General features: G+C 43.4%; 1 protein-coding gene and 1 long non-coding RNA gene across 2 annotated transcripts in view; both read left to right on the top strand.

Moving 5' to 3' along the window:
* DUSP16 (dual specificity phosphatase 16) overlaps nt 1-18,400 on the top strand; it is a 55,824-nt gene that overhangs the window by 21,954 nt on the left and 15,470 nt on the right. Inside the window, exons 2-3 of the mRNA XM_082223129.1 lie at nt 5,404-6,027; nt 6,383-6,521. Coding sequence (XP_082079255.1) covers nt 5,797-6,027; nt 6,383-6,521 — 370 coding nt within the window. The 5' untranslated portion in view covers nt 5,404-5,796. The remainder of the gene's footprint in view (nt 1-5,403; nt 6,028-6,382; nt 6,522-18,400) is intronic.
* LOC309532999 lies at nt 12,235-17,693 on the top strand. Its single transcript, XR_014220087.1, has 3 exons — nt 12,235-16,179; nt 16,969-17,178; nt 17,350-17,693. It is a non-coding gene; the product is annotated as an uncharacterized lncRNA (long non-coding RNA).

The following is an 18,400-nucleotide window of genomic DNA, read 5'->3' as shown; positions in this document are numbered from 1 at the left end:
CTGCTCCAGAATCTTCCCTGCTATTGATGTCAGACTGACTGGGCGATAATTATTTGGGTCCTCTCTTTCCCCCTTTTTGAAAATAGGGACAACATTTGCCCTCCTCCAGTCTGCCGGAACTTCGCCTGTTCTCCAGGAATTCTCAAAGCTGACTGCCAGTGGTTCTGAGATCACATCTGCCAGTTCTTTTAATACTCTTGGATGCAGTTCATCTGGCCCTGGAGACTTGAATACATCTAAACTAGCCAAGTATTCTTGTACTATCTCCTTAGTTATTCTGGGCTGTGTTTCCTTTGCTGAATCATTTGCTCCAAATTCTTCAGGTCAGGCATTGTTTTCTTTATCGGAGAAGACTGAGGCAAAGAAGGCACTGAGGAGTTCAGCCCTTTCTGTGTCCCCTGTTTGCATTTCACCATCTTCTCTGAGTGACCCCACTGTTTCTTTGTTCTTCCTTTTGCTACGGACATACCCATAAAAGCCTTTTTTGTTGCTTTTAACCTCTCTAGCAAGCCTGAGTTCATTCTGTGCTTTAGCTTTTCTGACTTTGTGTCTACACATGCTGGCTATTTGTTTGAATTCCTCTTTGGTGGTTTCCCCCCTTTTCCATTTTTTGTACACATCCTTTTTAAATCTTAACTCAGTTAAAAGTTCTTTAGATAGCCACCCTGGCTTCTTTAGGCACCTTCCATGTTTCCGTCTCATTGGTATTGCCTGACGTTGTGCTTTTACTATCTCTCTCTTAACAAACTCCCAGCCATCATGAACTCCCTTTCCTTTTAGTATTACTGTCCATGGGATCTCACCCAGCACTTCCCTAAGTTTTATGAAGTCGGCTTTCTTAAAGTCAAGAAATTGAGTCCTAGTATGTTTGGCTGCTCCTTTCCGCTGTATAGTAAACTTCAGAAGAGCATGATCACTCGCGCCTAATGATCCTTCCACTTCTACCCCACTAACCAGGTCATCAACATTGGTTAGGACCAGATCTAAAATGGCTGTTCCTCTTGTTGCTTCTCCCACTTTCTGGACAATGAAGTTGTCTGCAAGGCCAGTGAGGAATCTGTTTGACCTTATGCTCTTGGCTGAGTTTGACATCCAACAAATAACCGGGTAATTGAAGTCCCCCATTACTACTATCTCCCTTCCTTTTGCATGCTTGGCCATCTGTTCCAGGAAGGCATCATCTATGTCCTCCGTTTGGCTTGGGGATCTATAGTAAACTCCCACAATGAGGTCTCTGTTATTCTTCTCTCCCTTAATTTTGACCCAAATGCTCTCACTTTGGCTTTGAGGTTCTAAATCTTGGATCTCTTCACAGGTATACACATCCCTGACATATAACGCCACTCCTCCTCCTTTCTTGTCTGGTCTGTTTCTCTGAAATAGATTGTATCCCTCCATTATTACATTCCCATCGTGGGACTTATCCTACCAGGTTTCAGTGATGCCTATTATGTCATATTTAGTTTGCTGTACCAAGAGCTCAAGCTCATCTTGTTTATTTCCCATGCTTTGCGCATTAGTGTACAGACATTGAAGTCCATTAATCATTCCCCCGTGTCTCTTATTTAAGAATTTTTTCCTCCCACCACTAGGTCTGCGTGCTGTTTGCTCCATTTGGTCTATGGCATTTGGATGATCATCTTCATCAATTGATAGACTCCTACCTTCAGGAGCACTGTCTCCCTCCCCCACATTAGTCAGTTTAAAGCCCTCCTCATGAGGTTTCTGAGATTTTTGGCAAAAACATTCCTCCCAACTGTTGTGAGGTGCAGCTCATCGCTTGCCAGAAGTCCATCTTCAAGAAACTGCAGTCCGTGGAGCATTTACTTCCGGGTTTTCATTGTTCAGGAGCCGAAATGTTCCAAAATGTTCAGGACTGTATTTTTCAAAATGGTTTTTTAAAAAGCATTTTCACAGGTTTTTTTTACATGCGTGTATCCTCAAAGGATACACCTGCTAACTTGAGAATGTTGCTCCACTTTTATCAAGGTGTTCATCGTTCAGAGAACAAGCAGGCAAAACTTGTTTTTAATTGCCTGATAGCGTCCTGTCAGAATATCAACAAATGATGTGGCAGCTGACCTCATCTGTATGAAGGTGGCTTTGCTCTGCTCATAAAGATTATCTTGCAAACATGGTATTAGTTGTACTTTAGGTCAGTGATTTTCAAAGGTTTCCTTGGAAGGAATCCTCCTCATATTGACCCGTCTGACGCAGCAGCCTGTCCATCTGCTAAGGAGCCTTTTCTCCTAGCGTGCATATGGGGTTGGCAGAAGGCGCTGCCTCTATCTGTTGGACCTCTCTGTTGGCCTGAGTGAACTGGGAATGTGATTCGGGACACACCCTGTACTCCACTGCAGCAGTGCATTGTGGGAGAAGATTGGTACCGTGAACAGATGCCTTATTCATGGAAGCTCATCCATCATTACTGATCATATTCCAAATATTACTGATCTTCTCGTGGAAGGGTTGCTGTAGTTTCAAAATTACTATTTAGGAAAAAGACCAAGGTTCTTTCACACAACTTTTTAAAAGTGCTTCCTTTGATGTGTATGTATTAGAGGGAGAAATACTACTCAAAGAGCACTTTGATAGACTTGGAAGAAAATATTTGGGGATGTATTCTTATACCATCACAACATAACACCCCGCTCCCCAAAAGAAAGGCTTGGCTTTTTTAAAAATATATCTGTTTAAAAGTTTCTAAGTTGGTTAATAAAAGTGGGGGGGGGGGTTATCCATTTAGAAAGTTCATTACATTTTTTCTGTTTTCCTTTTCTACTGGCCAGGCATAAACTCTAGTCCTTTATCCACATCCAAGCAGACTGTCTGGCTGCCTCATTAACTGGTCTGATCTTCTGCTCATTGAAGCAAACAGAACGACTTCTATTAGAATTGTGGGTGGGTAGGTAATGAGGTCCCCAAGAGTCTTTGAAAGTAGAAGCTCATTCTGTTCCAAAGAGCAGGGCATGAATTGTGCAGGAAGCCTCACTCCATGGGTTTTGTTCTTTTCCCTACATTTTGCTAATTTTAGACAGTGGATCTTTGTTGGGAAGAAGTTGCCACATTCTCGATGCTTTCATGACTGGCAAAATACTCATAATTATGACCTACGTGTTTCTGTGGATGTAGTGAGTTTGTATATTGCAGAGAACCCTGGAGAGTGCAGTATATCTTTGCAGATTCTATATATAAAGACACATAATTCCCTTCTCTTGAATTCGTGTCATTGGAGGTTGGGTGCATGTCCTTGCAACATAGGGCAAAGATTTGTGGTTCAGAAATGCATAAATGGGGATGTGACTAGTATCCCAAGATCTGTATTTTCTTTGTTGCTCACTATTTTTATTGGCTGCTTAGGCAGAAGTCTGACTATGTTGGTAAATCTGTTGGTAAATCAAAATTGTTTGAAAAATAGTAATTCTTGAATTAGTTACAGATGGGAGTGGAATTCAACATAGTGATAAGGTGGTTTCTGCTTGTGCAATGAAACGTTCTGCAGCTCTCCTCCCCCTCAGGCCCCCCTAAATCTGTTCTGGGTGTTCCCCCCTCCCTCCTCTGGAGCAGATTTGGGGAAGGCACAGAGCAAGCATGTGCAGAGAGTGAAAGTCCTATTGTACGAGTGGAAATCCTTGCAGTGACAGAACTCATTAGTTAAAATACTACCCATAGTTTAGTTCATCTTTGCCAAATAATAATTTCTTTAATTCAAGAATTACCAACTGATGGCACATGGGCCATAACTGCTACCCAGAAGAATTTTATCTGGTTGCTTGGCCCCATGTTTTGATTGGTATGGGAGAAATCGTCTCCCCTGCTTACATGAAAACTGTGTGAGCAAGGATGCTTTTTCAGCTTGAAAGAACAAGAGCTATTCAATATATTTAAATTGCATATCTCTTAAAATGAAATAAATCTTATGAAACTGCAGTTTTGTTCATTTATTCATCTACTGCAGTTTCATAAGAGTATATATTTAAAGTAGATGAATAAATGAACAAATAAATTTGGATATGCAAAATATATTAAAAATAAATTTAAGGAACCACAGAAAGAGTCAAGTATTGAACTGTTAAAATGACTGTAAAATTATTGAAATGTATAAATCTGAAAATCATAAGTAAAATTTAAAAAGAAAGAAAGAAAAATCTTTGCTATGCTCCAACAGTGCCCAGTTTCTCTAATGACAAAGCTGTCTGCTAGCTGATACCATTAGTTTCAGACTATTACAGACTCTCATCACCTATGAGGGGCTTGGGTTTTGTGCAGCAAAAGGTATTTATGGTCCCTGGATCACTGGGGAATAAAACACACCCTAAGGAAATGACTGTTCTTATTCCAGGCAACATTTCATTCCAGTTGGGTACATTCAGCCTTTTAATAGTTGAGGTTTCTTCCTCTGAGCTCATTGGTTTGGCACAGCTCAGGGGAAATGTACATCTGGTACACCTCTAACCAACTACAATGCTATAATTAAAACAGGACCCACAGGTGTTGCATAATGATGATGATGGTGTGCGTAAACCCAGTGCCCTCCCTGCGAGTAGAAAGCTCGCAAGTCATGAAAGCTAGATCCTTTCTTCTGGGTAAGCTCTAAGATATATTTAGGTTTTTGTTTTTAGCAGTGAGGAGCATTTAAAGAAAAGCAGCATTCTCCACCGGCTGTCTGTAGTGGTGAAGTCTCTACCACTTAGTATGCTTTCATCTCATTCTTCTGCATGCCTTACAGGCAGCATCGTATGCAGTCCCCCCCCCCCCAAAGGACTTGCCACAGCAGCAGTGTTCTAGATTCAGGGTCTGGCTACTTTTCCTGCAGACACTGGAAAATTCTCAGACCAACTGCACACTAGGGTTAGAATTAGAACTTTGGTGGCAGACCTGGGTGAGAAAGCCAGGCCTCTGCTGAACTCCTGAAAAGCAGTGGGAGAAAAGATGAGACCGTTTGGGGAACAGAAAGACTGGGTCGGTGAAGGGGTGCCTCTCTCTCTCTCTCTCCTGCCCAACTCTTCCCCCCTGTGCTCCCCTCCCCTGCTCTTCCCTGGCACGTGTGTTGAGGAAAAAAGCAACTTCTCAGTACATGAGAAATGTAGGACTCACCTGCTACCTCTCCATCTCCAAAACAAAAGGGTCTGTGTCCTTGGAGACCAAGGTTTCTGGATCAAAACATCCAGTTTTGCCCTTAGGTGGGGGAATAAATGAAGTAAGGGAATCAATTATCATGTATGCATTTATTTTAAGAAAAGAAAAGAAAAAGATGGTTCACAGCACATGTGAGACTTTATTGTGACAACAGGGAGAGTTAAGGGGGGATGGGATTATGAGTTGCAAACTCCCAGAGTCTGTCTTGTTTGTTTTGCTTTTCTTTCTGTCTGCCACTTGTCACCTCTTTCCATGTCTCAACAGGCTCCTAGTCCACTCTAAAAGCCGATGATGTGGGAACAAAGGTAAAGAATGATGTAATGGCAGGACCAGTCGAAAAGCAGCTTTTGTTTGAGTTGTGAAATGGCTACTCTATAGCCCAGGATGAATGGGTTGTGAGGGGCTGCTTTAGCAAGCCCTATATAGCCAGAATATCAACTGGGAGCCGGACGGGGCATTCATCTTTGGAGGACCCTCTCAAGAGAAAATGGGTCTAACTTTTCTCTTGCCAGTCACTGCCAGTATGACCTCATATACTGAGTACAATGGAATGGCTAAGCCTCTAAGTCCATAGCCATTACATCACCTTCTTCATCTCTGCTGCAAATTGGAGAGGAAAAAGAAGGCAGTGGCAAAAGAACGGCCTCTGCTGTTGTCATGGCTGATGAGATGAATGGTACTCAGCTGATAGTTGGTGAGAGGCTGGTGGCTTTGCTGGAAAGCAGCACAGAAAAATTGCTGGTGATTGACAGCCGCCCCTTTGTGGAATACAATACATCACACATCTTGGATGCCATCAATATCAACTGCTCCAAGCTCATGAAGCGAAGGCTGCAACAAGATAAAGTGCTGATCACTGAGCTCATCCAGCATTCTGCAAAGCACAAGGTAAAGCAGTGATGGGTGTTGGTGAAATTCCTTTTTTTAAGATGCACTTATGCATAGGTACAGAATTAGAGATGGAAGATTGCCAGCGAAGACATGAGCTCAGTTAGCATATAATGTTAAACCCAAGCTAGCAAGCAAGTGTACAAGTGCACAGAGCAAATGTGTGGCTGCTTCACTTCTCCCCTGGTTCTGCTGCTGCCATGTTACCCAAGACACAACAAAATCCAAGGGAAGATTAATATGGTCTGAATTAATAATAATAGGCATATAAATAAGAGCTTTCTTTTGAAAAATGTGCTAAAGTTTTTAAAAACTTGACTACATCTGATCAATCCTCCCCAATTATTTTTTCCAGGTTGAAATTGACAGCAAGCAAGAAGTTGTGGTGTATGACCAAAGCTCAAATAATGTGGCTTCTGTTTCATCTGACTCATTCCTCACTGTCCTGCTGGGAAAACTGGAGAAAAACTTCAGCTCTGTTCACCTGCTTGCAGGTAGGATCCTGGAAAACCATAGGAGTGTGTCACACATAGGGTAGTGCATATAATGCAAAGAGAGAGAGGAGAGAGGCAGTGACTGTGCCAATGTCACTCAGTGTGCTTCATGGCCAAGTGGGGATTTGAATCCTGGACCAAATCCAACACACTAACCATGTTAGGGAAACATTAGGGAAATGGAATAAACTGCCATGTGAACTCAGTCTAGATGGGCTGTTTGGCTGGTGCAACAAGTTCATTATGTTTGTGAGTGTTTGTGTGTGTGTTCACGACTGATTATTGTGTTAGATTTCAGTTGCGTTTATCCTTAATGTAATACTGTTGACAAATGGCTGAGATTCTACATATAGAGAACTGATGCAGGAAGCGGGGGGGCCTCTCCAAACTGTCGGTATTTTGCAGGAGAGATTTAAGAGTGTATTAGAACTTTAGCTTTATGCAACTGAAGTGGATTTAAGCACTCTGGGCTAGAGATGTAAAATTTCCAGAAATTTTGAAGCCCTGAGAAAAAAACCATTCCCGCCCTCCTGTTTTTTCCCAGAAAAAATGGAAATTTTGGAAAAATAGAAAAAAAAGTTCAGTGTGGAGTAGTTTTACAAATTGCGTGAAACGCAGTGTATATAAAAGTATTATGCTTGCAATAAAACAGGTAACCACCCGCCTTTTCCTCAAAAGTAACAAAAAAACCAAGAATCCATCAACATAAAAAATAATCAGATTTGCCTCTTAGCACCAACAGCAAATAAAGTTAAGAACCACCTCAATATTTAAGCTCCATAGAAGGTCTACCCTTTGAGTGGTGCTTTAAAAAAACAAAAAAACAGAAGACACAACATATACATGCAGTTTATACTATCTCATTTTCTGAACTTCTATTATTTTCCATATCTTCTTCCTCTGCCACTTTGTCATTTTTCTAAAAAACAGCTTTGGGGGAAAACGGGGGGGGGGGAGGATGTTTTTTCCAGGGGGTTTCCAGGCCTTCCCATCTCTACTTTAGGACAGCCGGGGCAAAGTTACTGAATAGTATGTTGCACTAAGGCTCAAGCTCTGTTTGAAAGGAAAAGGAGTGTGTTTTTAAAATTGAATTTGTTATTATATATTATAAACCGCATGATGGTAAAAGAGCTTCTAAACAGTTTACAAAAATATACAACAGAACATTAAAATGATTGATAAAACACAGTTAAAAGCAGGTATTTAAGAGTATTCAAAACATTATTAAAATTAGCAGTGGTTAAAAGCAGTGGCATAGCGTGGGTTGTCAGCAACTGGGGCAAGGCAAGTAATTTGCACCCCCTAACCCGTGGATTTGCGCCCCCTAACCCTAACCCCCAGATGTTGCGCCCGGTGCAGCCGGCCCCTCCTGCACCCCCCATGCTACGCCACTGGTTAAAAGGAAGTAAATCACATGCAGCTTCTACGTCTTCAGATGGGCTGCCCTAACGAAAATGTTTTGAGCAGTTGCCGGAAAGAATCATAGAATCATAGAATCATAGAATCATAGAGTTGGAAGAGACCACAAGGGCCATCGAGTCCAACCCCCTGCCAAGCAGGAAACACCATCAGAGCACTCCTGACATATGGTTGTCAAGCCTCTGCTTAAAGACCTCCAAAGTAGGAGACTCCACCACACTCCTTGGCAGCAAATTCCACTGTCGAACAGCTCTCACTGTCAGGAAGTTCTTCCTAATGTTTAGGTGGAATCTTCTTTCTTGTAGTTTGGATCCATTGCTCCGTGTCCGCTTCTCTGGAGCAGTAGAAAACAACCTTTCTCCCTCCTCTATGTGACATCCTTTTATATATTTGAACATGGCTATCATATCACCCCTTAACCTCCTCTTCTCCAGGCTAAACATGCCCAGCTCCCTTAGCCGTTCCTCATAAGGCATCGTTTCCAGGCCTTTGACCATTTTGGTTGCCCTCTTCTGGACACGTTCCAGTTTGTCAGTGTCCTTCTTGAATTGTGGTGCCCAGAACTGGACACAGTACTCCAGGTGTGGTCTGACCAGAGCAGAATACAGTGGCACTATTACTTCCCTTGATCTAGATGCTATACTCCTATTGATGCAGCCCAGAATTGCATTGGCTTTTTTAGCTGCCGCGTCACACTGTTGGCTCATGTCAAGTTTGTGGTCAACCAAGACTCCTAGATCCTTTTCACATGTACTGCTCTCAAGCCAGGTGTCACCCATCTTGTATTTGTGCCTCTCATTTTTTTTGCCCAAGTGCAATACTTTACATTTCTCCCTGTTAAAATTCATCTTGTTTGTTTTTGCCCAGTTCTCTAATCTGTCAAGGTCGTTTTGAAGTGTGATCCTGTCCTCTGGGGTGTTAGCCACCCCTCCCAGTTTGGTGTCATCTGCAAATTTGATCAGGATGCCCTTGAGTCCATCATCCAAGTCGTTGATAAAGATGTTGAATAAGACCGGGCCCAAGACAGAACCCTGTGGCACCCCACTAGTCACTCTTCTCCAGGATGAAGAGGAACCATTGATGAGCACCCTTTGGGTTCGGTCAGTCAGCCAGTTACTGCCTGGTGTCAGTTGGCAGGGAACTCCAAAGGGGGGGTGCTGGAAGGCCGGGGGGGGGATGGGAAAACGGGGGGGGAGGTTTTTTCCAAAGCCATTTTTTTCAGGAAAAATTGGGGGGGGGGATAGTGTGTGGAATATTCAAACTACATCAAACTATTTTTTCTAATTTTTCCAGGGGAAAAAATGGCTTTGGAATAAAACCAAAAAAACCCCTGGGATTTCCCCCCAATTTTTCCATTTTTTCCCCTGGCCTTCCCATCTCTACTCTGGGCTTGTCCATACTTTTGCTTGACCTGTTTTGTGATCATGTTGTGTAGCAGTTGATTCCCCCGGCTCCGAGACCATTTGTTATTGCTATGTGGCTGTGTCTTGTGAAAATAGGAACTTACCTGCTGAATCAGATCTTATCAGATATGCAGAAAATCTGAAGAGATTTTGCTTACCAACCTTCTGATTCAGCAGATAAGATTTGTTTTTCTTGAGGCACAGCTGTGGAGCGGTATGAGGGGAAATCAATCAGTGCACAAATAGTGTCAAGATACAGGGCAAGCAAAAATATGAATAACAAGTTCCTGTTTTAAAAAACAAAAAGCCACGTATTTTTCTTCTGCAGGAAGAGTAATGGGGGAAATGCACTAGAACGTGTGGGTGAATGAATGGCTAATGGAAGAAATCAGGAGGAATGCAGGTCATTGTCATATGTAAGCTTTGCGCATGCAAACCAGGATGACTGCTGAAAAACAGGTCATCAGGAGGAGCCCTTAGACAGAGCCTTGGGGCAGCGGCAGAGGAAGCCGCTTGGGCGCCTGGGGCGGCGCGTCCAGGGACGGGGCACTCCGCCCATAGGGGCAGGGTGCACCGCAGGGCCTCCAGAGTCTGCCTGCCTCCTCCCGCTCAGCCGCCCTACAGCTGGGGGGGGGAGGCAGCAGGCAAACCGTTTGGGCAGTGCAGAGCCTGTGCGCGCCAAAGCTACCTCTGAGGAGATGCAAGGCTCGGGCGTGCTGCGGTGAGTGCCCCCCGGCATTTTGTCATCCCCCTCAGTGGTGACCCTTGGGGTGGCTGCACCCCTCTTCCTCCGGCCCTGCCTTGGGGAGATCTTCCAACTTCTGCCTCATGAAGCTGGGCTTCGTTCTTAGACAGGCATGTGTGAGGTGTATGTGGACTGCAACAACAACAACAATACCAACAATAACAATAACAATTCTCAGGAGGGGAGAAAACTGACAAAAGGATGCTCCATCAGCACAATTGAAAGACCAGCAACTTCTGGTGCTTCCTTGAACTCATTCCACCCCAGAAGGTCATTAGAAAAACTTGCAACTTAACAACGTTTATTTCCTCCTACTTCCCAATAGATTGCAAGCCAGATGAGAGGCAGAGAAATACCATCTTGTCTGTAAGATCACCTGCAGGAGCTACTCTGCTTATTCCATGAGTTGATGAACTGGGTCTTATGTACCCAAGGGATGGTCAAGCTGGCCTGAACAAGGGCACATGCCCAGAGGGGATGCAAAAATCTCACCCCTGGTTCAGCTCCTGGACGGCATGTTCTGCGGCCATGTGAATGGGGTGGCAAGACGCCTCTGCCTTGTGTGTCCAAATAGAGAGAGAAACGGAGATGGTTCTCCCACCCCTCCAGCTCTCTCCTCATTCTGCAGCTGTTCGGTGTGGGCAGGAGCCCTAGCCTGGCAGGGCAGGCAGCTGAGAGGAGGAGAAGCAGGGCGGGCAGGCAGGTGTGGAAGGCTAGTGGGAAGGAGCAGGATCCTGTGCGTGGCTTGATGTCAAGAGGAGGCAGACAGGTGAGGTGGGAGAAAAGAAGAGGCCACGGGAAAATGCTGTAGGAAAAGGAATAGCAAGGCTGCTGCTTTTCAAGGGAAAGCAGCGCTTTAAACAGCAATGCAGCAGAACTGGGAGGGGGTAAAGTTTTATTTGCATGGTGCAAACGTTGGTGAGGATTCCTGCAGATTCCTGATCATCAGAATGGGATGGCTGCCTTAGGCAGCTGGTTTTGGATGTCATTAAAGTTGTTAATGATTTTAATTTATTACTGCATATTTTTTATGGACACGGAGCGGGAGAGGCACTTTTTGGCTTTTCTGCCTCAGGTGCTAGAAGAAACTGGCCACTCCTGCTCAGGCAGCAAAAGGTCTTAGGCCAGCTCTTGATGATTCTCAAATGTTCAGAAGACAAGCAAGATTTCATAAAGCAGAAATTCATCAAGTTGGCGCTTCTTCAGATTAATTAACAGGGAGAAAAGTAATGTGTCCTTTACCTGTTCTAATTCTCTCCCCACCCTTCACTTTTGCAAAGAAACAGTGGGCACTTTAAATTTTGCAGTTTTGTTAATTCTTAGAATTTAAGTGCCGTACCTTGGTTCAGAAGGGTTGCTTCTTCACAACTATTATTGTTCCTGGGTTTCTTATGAATAAAAAGGTGCACTCTTAATTTCAGGGTCATGGGTTCGAGACGCATGTTGGGCAAAAAGATCCCTGCATTGCAGGGGTTGGACTAGATGACCCTTGGGGTCCCTTCCAGCTCTGTGATTCTGTGAATGCAAGTAAATATTTTTGAGTCTGTTCTATCTGCTGTCGGTATTTCTTCCTCAAGACTGCTTTCAACAGTGCACAGATCCTATGCTATCTATGCATGAGCATGAACGTCTGAGATGAGGATGTTCGTGTCCATAGACTTTATATGTGTAAGCTTCACCGGTCATTGTATAGGTCCAAGGGAACTTAGCGTATGTGTCGAGGTTCCCCCTTTTAGACCTATGTGCCAATAACTGGGCAGTAGGGGCTGCAAGGGGACGCGGGTGGCGCTGCGGGCTAAAGCCTCAGCGCCTAGGGCTTGCCGATCGAAAGGTCGGCGGTTCGAATCCCCGCGGCGGGGTGCGCTCCCGCTGCTCGGTCCCAGCGCCTGCCCACCTAGCAGTTCGAAAGCACCCCCGGGTGCAAGTAGATAAATAGGTACCGCTTACCAGCGGGAAGGTAAACGGCGTTCCGTGTGCGGCTCTGGCTCGCCAGAGCAGCTTTGTCACGCTGGCCACGTGACCCGGAAGTGTCTGCGGACAGCGCTGGCCCCCGGCCAATAGATGTGAGATGGGCGCACAAACCCCAGAGTCTGTCAAGACTGGCCCGTTCGGGCAGGGGTACCTTTACCTTTACCTTTTAGGGGCTGCAAGAGCTGTGCTTTGTTTTGCGAGGCAAGAGGCCAACTCCACAGCACCTTTCTGCCCATGTTGCCGTGCCATAGGAGTAATTTATGAAGGATTTTTTTTTGCTGGGGGGCAGAGTCTATTTGTGGAGGAATTAGTTATGAGTAGGAGTAAGGAGGTGCCTGACACATGGCAGTGAAGGTCCACCCCCAACCGCTGAAAGTACAGTATACTCTCTCACAAGCACAGCTTTGTAGCTCTAAGGGTGATAAGTTTTTAGTTTTTGAAAGCTGAGATTATCAGGGAGCTGATAGTACCACATTTTACACTTTTTCTTTGGTCCCACTCAGTTATTGTGTACATAGAACACCGCTTGTAGCTGGTTGCTTCAGGTTAATTGGCATCTTGCAAAAGGTTTGGATGATGCTGTTACACTACTATTCTCTGACTGGTTGTGCAGTGGCCTCATAAATCTGGCTCATGCTCCTTTTCCATTTCTTCATTAACCAGAAAAAGTACTTTTGTGTTCATATTTGTGGAAACATGAACATACAATGTGGTTGTTAGGAAGCAATATAAGGAAGAAGTAACAGCCCCTAACTTAACAACCTGTTGGTTAGATTAGTTGCTGGACACTTGGTGTAATATTGGGTGAGCTGTTAAGAAAATAGATCTGTCTTTAAAAGGCATAGCTCAGTTCAAATGGTGCTGTCTTAACTCTGGTGCATTTCTTTATCTTCAGTTCAAATGGCCCCAGATTTCTTGCTTACCATGGGCGTAGCTGGGGGGGGGCAGGGGGACAGCTGCCCCCCCAATCAATACAAATCAATACATATCTGAGGTTCTCCCCCCCTAACAAAAGTCTGCCCTCCCCAATAAATGTCCTGTCTACACCAATGTTACTTATGTATGAAAATACGGTAAATTGCAGAGTCAACAGCTCTGTTTTCTTTTAAACATAAGGTTAGCAAGATAAAAGGAACAGCTCTTACACACTCAAGTGATACAGTGGTGTATAGACTAAACTGTGGTAAGCAATGAAATAGCAGTAGCATTCCATTTCCTCCTCGCAGTACCCTGAGAACATGAGCTTACTCTGTTCTGGATGTTTTCTGCTCTTCCCTTGAGTATGTTTTAAGGCACAGATTAGCTGAATAAAGTGAACAGTGGTGTAGTCTTGCTTGCCCTCTTCTTTGGAAAATTGGATGACGTTTATATCAGCAAGTCGATGGCAGACTCAAAATATTTGAGTTCAGGGGTCAGTGAGCCATACAAAAGGCTAAAAGTTTTTCTGCCATAGTCTCTATTTCATTTACAACACAGTTATAAAATATTTTGAGTACCCAAAAAAGAGGGAAGTCTGCCTTGCCAAATAGTGGTTTCATTCACTGTAAACATTGCCTGGGTCTCTGTAGGCTGTTCCCATCTCCATTTTCTCTAGCATAGTTGCAATGCTTTAAAATGGTAATACTAAAAAAATGGAAACAATTGAGGGATGGTATTGGAATTAGATAATAGAGTGCACAATTCCAGGTGGCAAGTGGGGGATACCACTTTGTGCAAAGGTCTCTGCAGGTAAAAAGCTAGCTGTGCTAGTTTTTGTTCTTTTGTGTTTACTTAAATAAGTTTTTGTTTCATTTTATGTGGCTAAGACTTTAAAAATGGCATCACCTCATTTTATTGCCTGTGTAAACTGGGGTTGCCTCCTAATCACTGGTGTACTGTTCTCAGCATCAAGCAGAATTGCCTCTAGCTTTCCACAATGTGCTTTCTACATATGCATCCATTGTGGTGTAGTGGTTAAGAGCGGTAGTCTCGTAATCTGGGGAACCGGGTTCACGTCTCCGCTCCTCCACCTGAAGCTGCTGGGTGACCTTGGGCCAGTCACACTTCTTTGAAGTCTCTCAGCCCCACTCACCTCACAGAGGGTTTGTTGTGGGGGAGGAAGGGAAAGGAGAATGTGAGCCGCTTTAAGACTCCTGAAGGGGAGTGAAAAGCGGGATATCAAATCCAAACTCCTCCTCCTCCTCCTCCTCTTTCTCTTCTTCTTCTGTTCTGACCACACCAGGGGGCTTCACAGCTGCTCTAGGCAGAGCCTTTTGAAACTCAGCACACGTCCACTATAAAGCCTTATATCAAATGCCATTTTATGACATCTTCTATTATTATAATTAACCAATATTTTAAGTGGTGCTCAGCAAATAGCTATTGTTTATTTTAAGAGAGGTATAATAGTGCTACAACAACATACTATAATGCTATTTTTTTTTAAAAAAAGAGAGATTTAAAAATACCTTTTCCAGGTACCACCATGAAGCATGTTGCCAAAAGAGAGCTGACCAGAAAAAGTTTTTAAATTTTTTAAATTACAAGTGTTATCGCGTTACAGTGCTGTGCTTCTCTTTCATAAAAAATATTGTAGCTATTATAATCTATATCATATTATTATTATTATTATTATTATTATTTAATATAATAGCTAAAATGTGGAGTAGCCCCTCACTTACTGTATCTGAATGGACTAGTGATGATGATGAAGCTAACCTATTATAAAAGAATACATATAAACAACCCTAATGGGTATTTTTTTGCAATGTTTTAGAAGAACAAATTCAGTGATAACATCCAACTTTATGCTGCTTTCACCTGCTGTTAAAGTATTTCTTTATGTTCTTCATCTTTGGTTTATTTTGTGTTGGGGTGTGGGTGTGTAGTGGTAATTTAAAACTGGATGAAAAAAAGAAAGCCAACAGGTTGCTCATCACGGAGGTTACAATAAATGTACACTGAGCTCTGATAGGTTCACTTTCTCAATAAATGACCTGATGTCAGATTCTTGGCCTGATGAAAGAGTAGCATTAAGGCAGCAGCAGGGAAGCTCTGGCCTGCAGTGCTAATCAAAGTTTAACTACAAGTTTAACTGCTTTGATTCATGGAATTGGCACTTAATTGTTAGGTTTCTGTTTGTGCCACTGTGCAGTGCTTAGAGTCACAAGACTCTGTTTACATTCCAGACATTCCAGATTGTTGGAAGTCTCACGGAAGACGGGAGACGGATGTTGATGTTACTGGTTTCCTGTTTCTTGTACCAGTTACTCTCTGCCTTTCACAGAGAGAGGGTGTATATTCTTACTGTCTGCATAGTTAGAAAATAAAGCACAGCGATGTAGCTCATACTTCTGCTGCTGGTTTGTATACTCTGCGTAATGGGAACGTGTCTGGAGCCTCATCAAAGGCTCACCGTCGGAGGAGATTCCGGAGGACTCGACTGGAGGATGAGCTTTTCAGCTCGGTCGTAGTGGAGGCTCCGACATTTTTTGGTTATGGGCCCAGAATGCTAGAACGGAATGCAGCTTATCTTCTCTGCGTGTCAAGAAGATTGATGAGAGGTTTGTGCTCATTGCCCCGGGAAGCCCTAATTAATTGGCAATAAGGGTGGACTTTGAACTTCTAGCCAAAAGCACTGACCGGCCTGCGAAAGAAGATCAGCATAAGCAAAGGCCTCATGCAGTGTGCTTTTGAAACACAGCTGCTGGTAAACAGATGCAGCCTGCTTTAAAGACACAAGATGGCTAATGCTAAAGTGACGGAAGCTCTTCAATTTGCAATGGGAATACCAAAGCTTTCAAAGGGGAACTACCAGGATTGGGTGCAGTATGCAGAAGCCCTGCTATGAAAAGAGGGTCTGTTTAATGTGATAACAGATGCCCCCCAGCTCCAGTAACCCCAGAGTGGGAGGCTAAAGATTCCAAAGCAAGGGGAACTCTAACGCTTATTGTGTCCCCTGAAGAGTTATGTCTTTTGTGTGACAAAGGGTCAGCCAGAGAGATGTGGGACAGTCTCCAAGAGTCACATTTAAGAACAGATGCGGGAGCTTCTTTGCTCTTTTACTCCAAGTTGCATGATATGGCACTTGCTGAATCTAGATTTTCTTTCCATTTGGAAAATCATTCATAATTGGCAAAAAGTGCAAAAGCATAAGATGCTGAGGACCACTGTTCACCTCTTCAGGGCCAATCCCAGAAAGAAAACATTTGTAGAGACTCACCATAAAGTGTGGGCAGTTGTACTTTTGAGGACTAGAAACTCCTGTGAACTGTTTGTTTTGTCTTGGAAAGACCAAAATTGCAGCACTGGACCCCCTTTAAGAGCAAGTTTATGCCCTTCTTTGACTTGGGGCTATGTTAACTCATTGTGAGAACTCTTGAGATGAGATGACACAGAAAAGCAGAGGTTTTTTTATTTAAAACATTCAAATCAGATGAAGAAACTAAGGTTGATATTGCTTATTGTGACTGAAGAAATGTCCAACACAAACCCACTTACCTGCAAAGGTTGTCCGATTGAGAGAGATAAATGTTTTTAGCAGGGCTCTGTTGCATGAACAGCTTATGTAATGGAAAATGGCACGCATCACCAATGAGCTGAACAGGAATTCATGAGTTGTAATGATCTCTGTAAAATGCAGTTCATTTAAACAAAGTGGAAACACTACAAGTTCATAAGAAAGCTTAAGTCAGGAAATGCCACGGGTTTTCTTCACTGTGGGGTACGTTTTTGTAGGAGGGAAGGAGGTGCTATATTTGGTGTTAAAAATCTTAGGCTACAGTGTGGTACAATCAAATCTTGGTTGTTGAATGGCTTTCGAAATGTTTGATAACTGAGGCGCAGCTTCTGATTGGTTGCAGGCGCTTCCTGCACTCAAGCGGAAGCCGCGTCAGACATCCGGCTTCCAAAAAATATTTGAAAACCAGAGTATTTACTTCCAGGTTTTCAGTGTTCGGGAGCTGAATTGTTCCAAAACAGAGGTGTTCAGGGACCAAGGTTTGACTGTAACCACTTCAGGGGGCTTAATGAATGCAGAGATAGGGAACTGGATCCTGCCCTTTCCCAACCCCTGCCAGCCACTCAGACAAGTGGGTGGGGCTTCCCATCTATCAGTCACCAGATCTTACCATGACAACAGGTGAAGTACCGTATTTTTTGCACCATAACACTCACTTTTTTCCTCCTAAAAAGTAAGGGGAAATGTCTGTGCGTGTTATGGAGGGAATGCCTACGGGTGGCATGCCTACGGATTTTCCTCCTCTAAAAACTACGTGCGTGTTATGGTTGAGTGAGTGTTATAGAGTGAAAGATACGGTATTGTCCTTTGCCCCACATGGCTCCCCACCCTTGCTATGCAAACTTGTGTATTTTGCTGCCGTGACCTACCCTGGGACCTTATGGGGAAGGGTGGGTAAGAAATCTGATCGATCATAAATAAATAAATGCACTCAGTCTCATGTTAAATTTATAAAATGGAAACACAAATTCTGAGGAAGTCTTTTACTCTATGTGTGTGTGATGATTATAGAAGAAGAAGAAGAAGAGGAGGAGGAGGAGGAGGAGGAGGAGGAGGACGATGACTTTGGATTTGATATCCCGCTTTATCACTACCCTAGGGAGTCTCAAAGCGGCTAACATTCTCCTTTCCCTTCCTCCCCCTGGATCGTGACATGGATTAGGGAGTCTGCTCCTGATTGCCCCGAGTTGAGACTGATCCAAAGTACTGAATCAGGTCTTAAATCAGATCAGGTGTGTTTTGTGTGTACATTGACAACCCTAGTAGACTGTCCTTTGTTAGGCAGCTTCCTCCTTAAAAACTTCTATCAGTTGGATTTTTTGTTTGTTTGTTTGTTAAAATTTTACTCATTTTCAATAACAAACTTCTAATTAATGACAAATCAAATCAATCCAAATTACAATAATAGCAATACAGTACACCAATTATATATTCCAATTATAAATTAAAAAATTGAGACTTCCCAGGTTCCAGATGTCTAGAGGTAATCATTCTCATTCATATCTCTGCATTTTTGGCTATTTTTCAAATTCAAAACTAATATTATCCATTCTTATTCTCAATCTGATCAATCGTTGTTTCTGTGGCTCACATCTTCTGTAGCAAAGTTTTTATATTAACACACAGGAGGCGTCCCCCCCCCATCATCTTACTCTCTATCCAATTATTTTGGTATTCAGCCCTCTTATCTCTCCTTTGTTCATCAAGCTCTCATTAAAGGCACCAGGCTTCATTCCAAAAATAGAGTTTATAAATGGCAAGTCAACAAGTTCTCTCTGATGTCTCTTAATGAGCTGGTATCCATATATGTCTGTATATAATGCTGTGTTGTGGGGCATGCTTC

Source organism: Podarcis vaucheri (genome assembly GCF_965113315.1).
Source record: "Podarcis vaucheri genome assembly, chromosome: 5".
NCBI lineage: Eukaryota > Metazoa > Chordata > Lepidosauria > Squamata > Lacertidae > Podarcis > Podarcis vaucheri.
The sequence above is the reverse complement of the archived record's forward strand: the minus strand, read 5'-3'. Positions and strand labels throughout refer to the sequence as shown.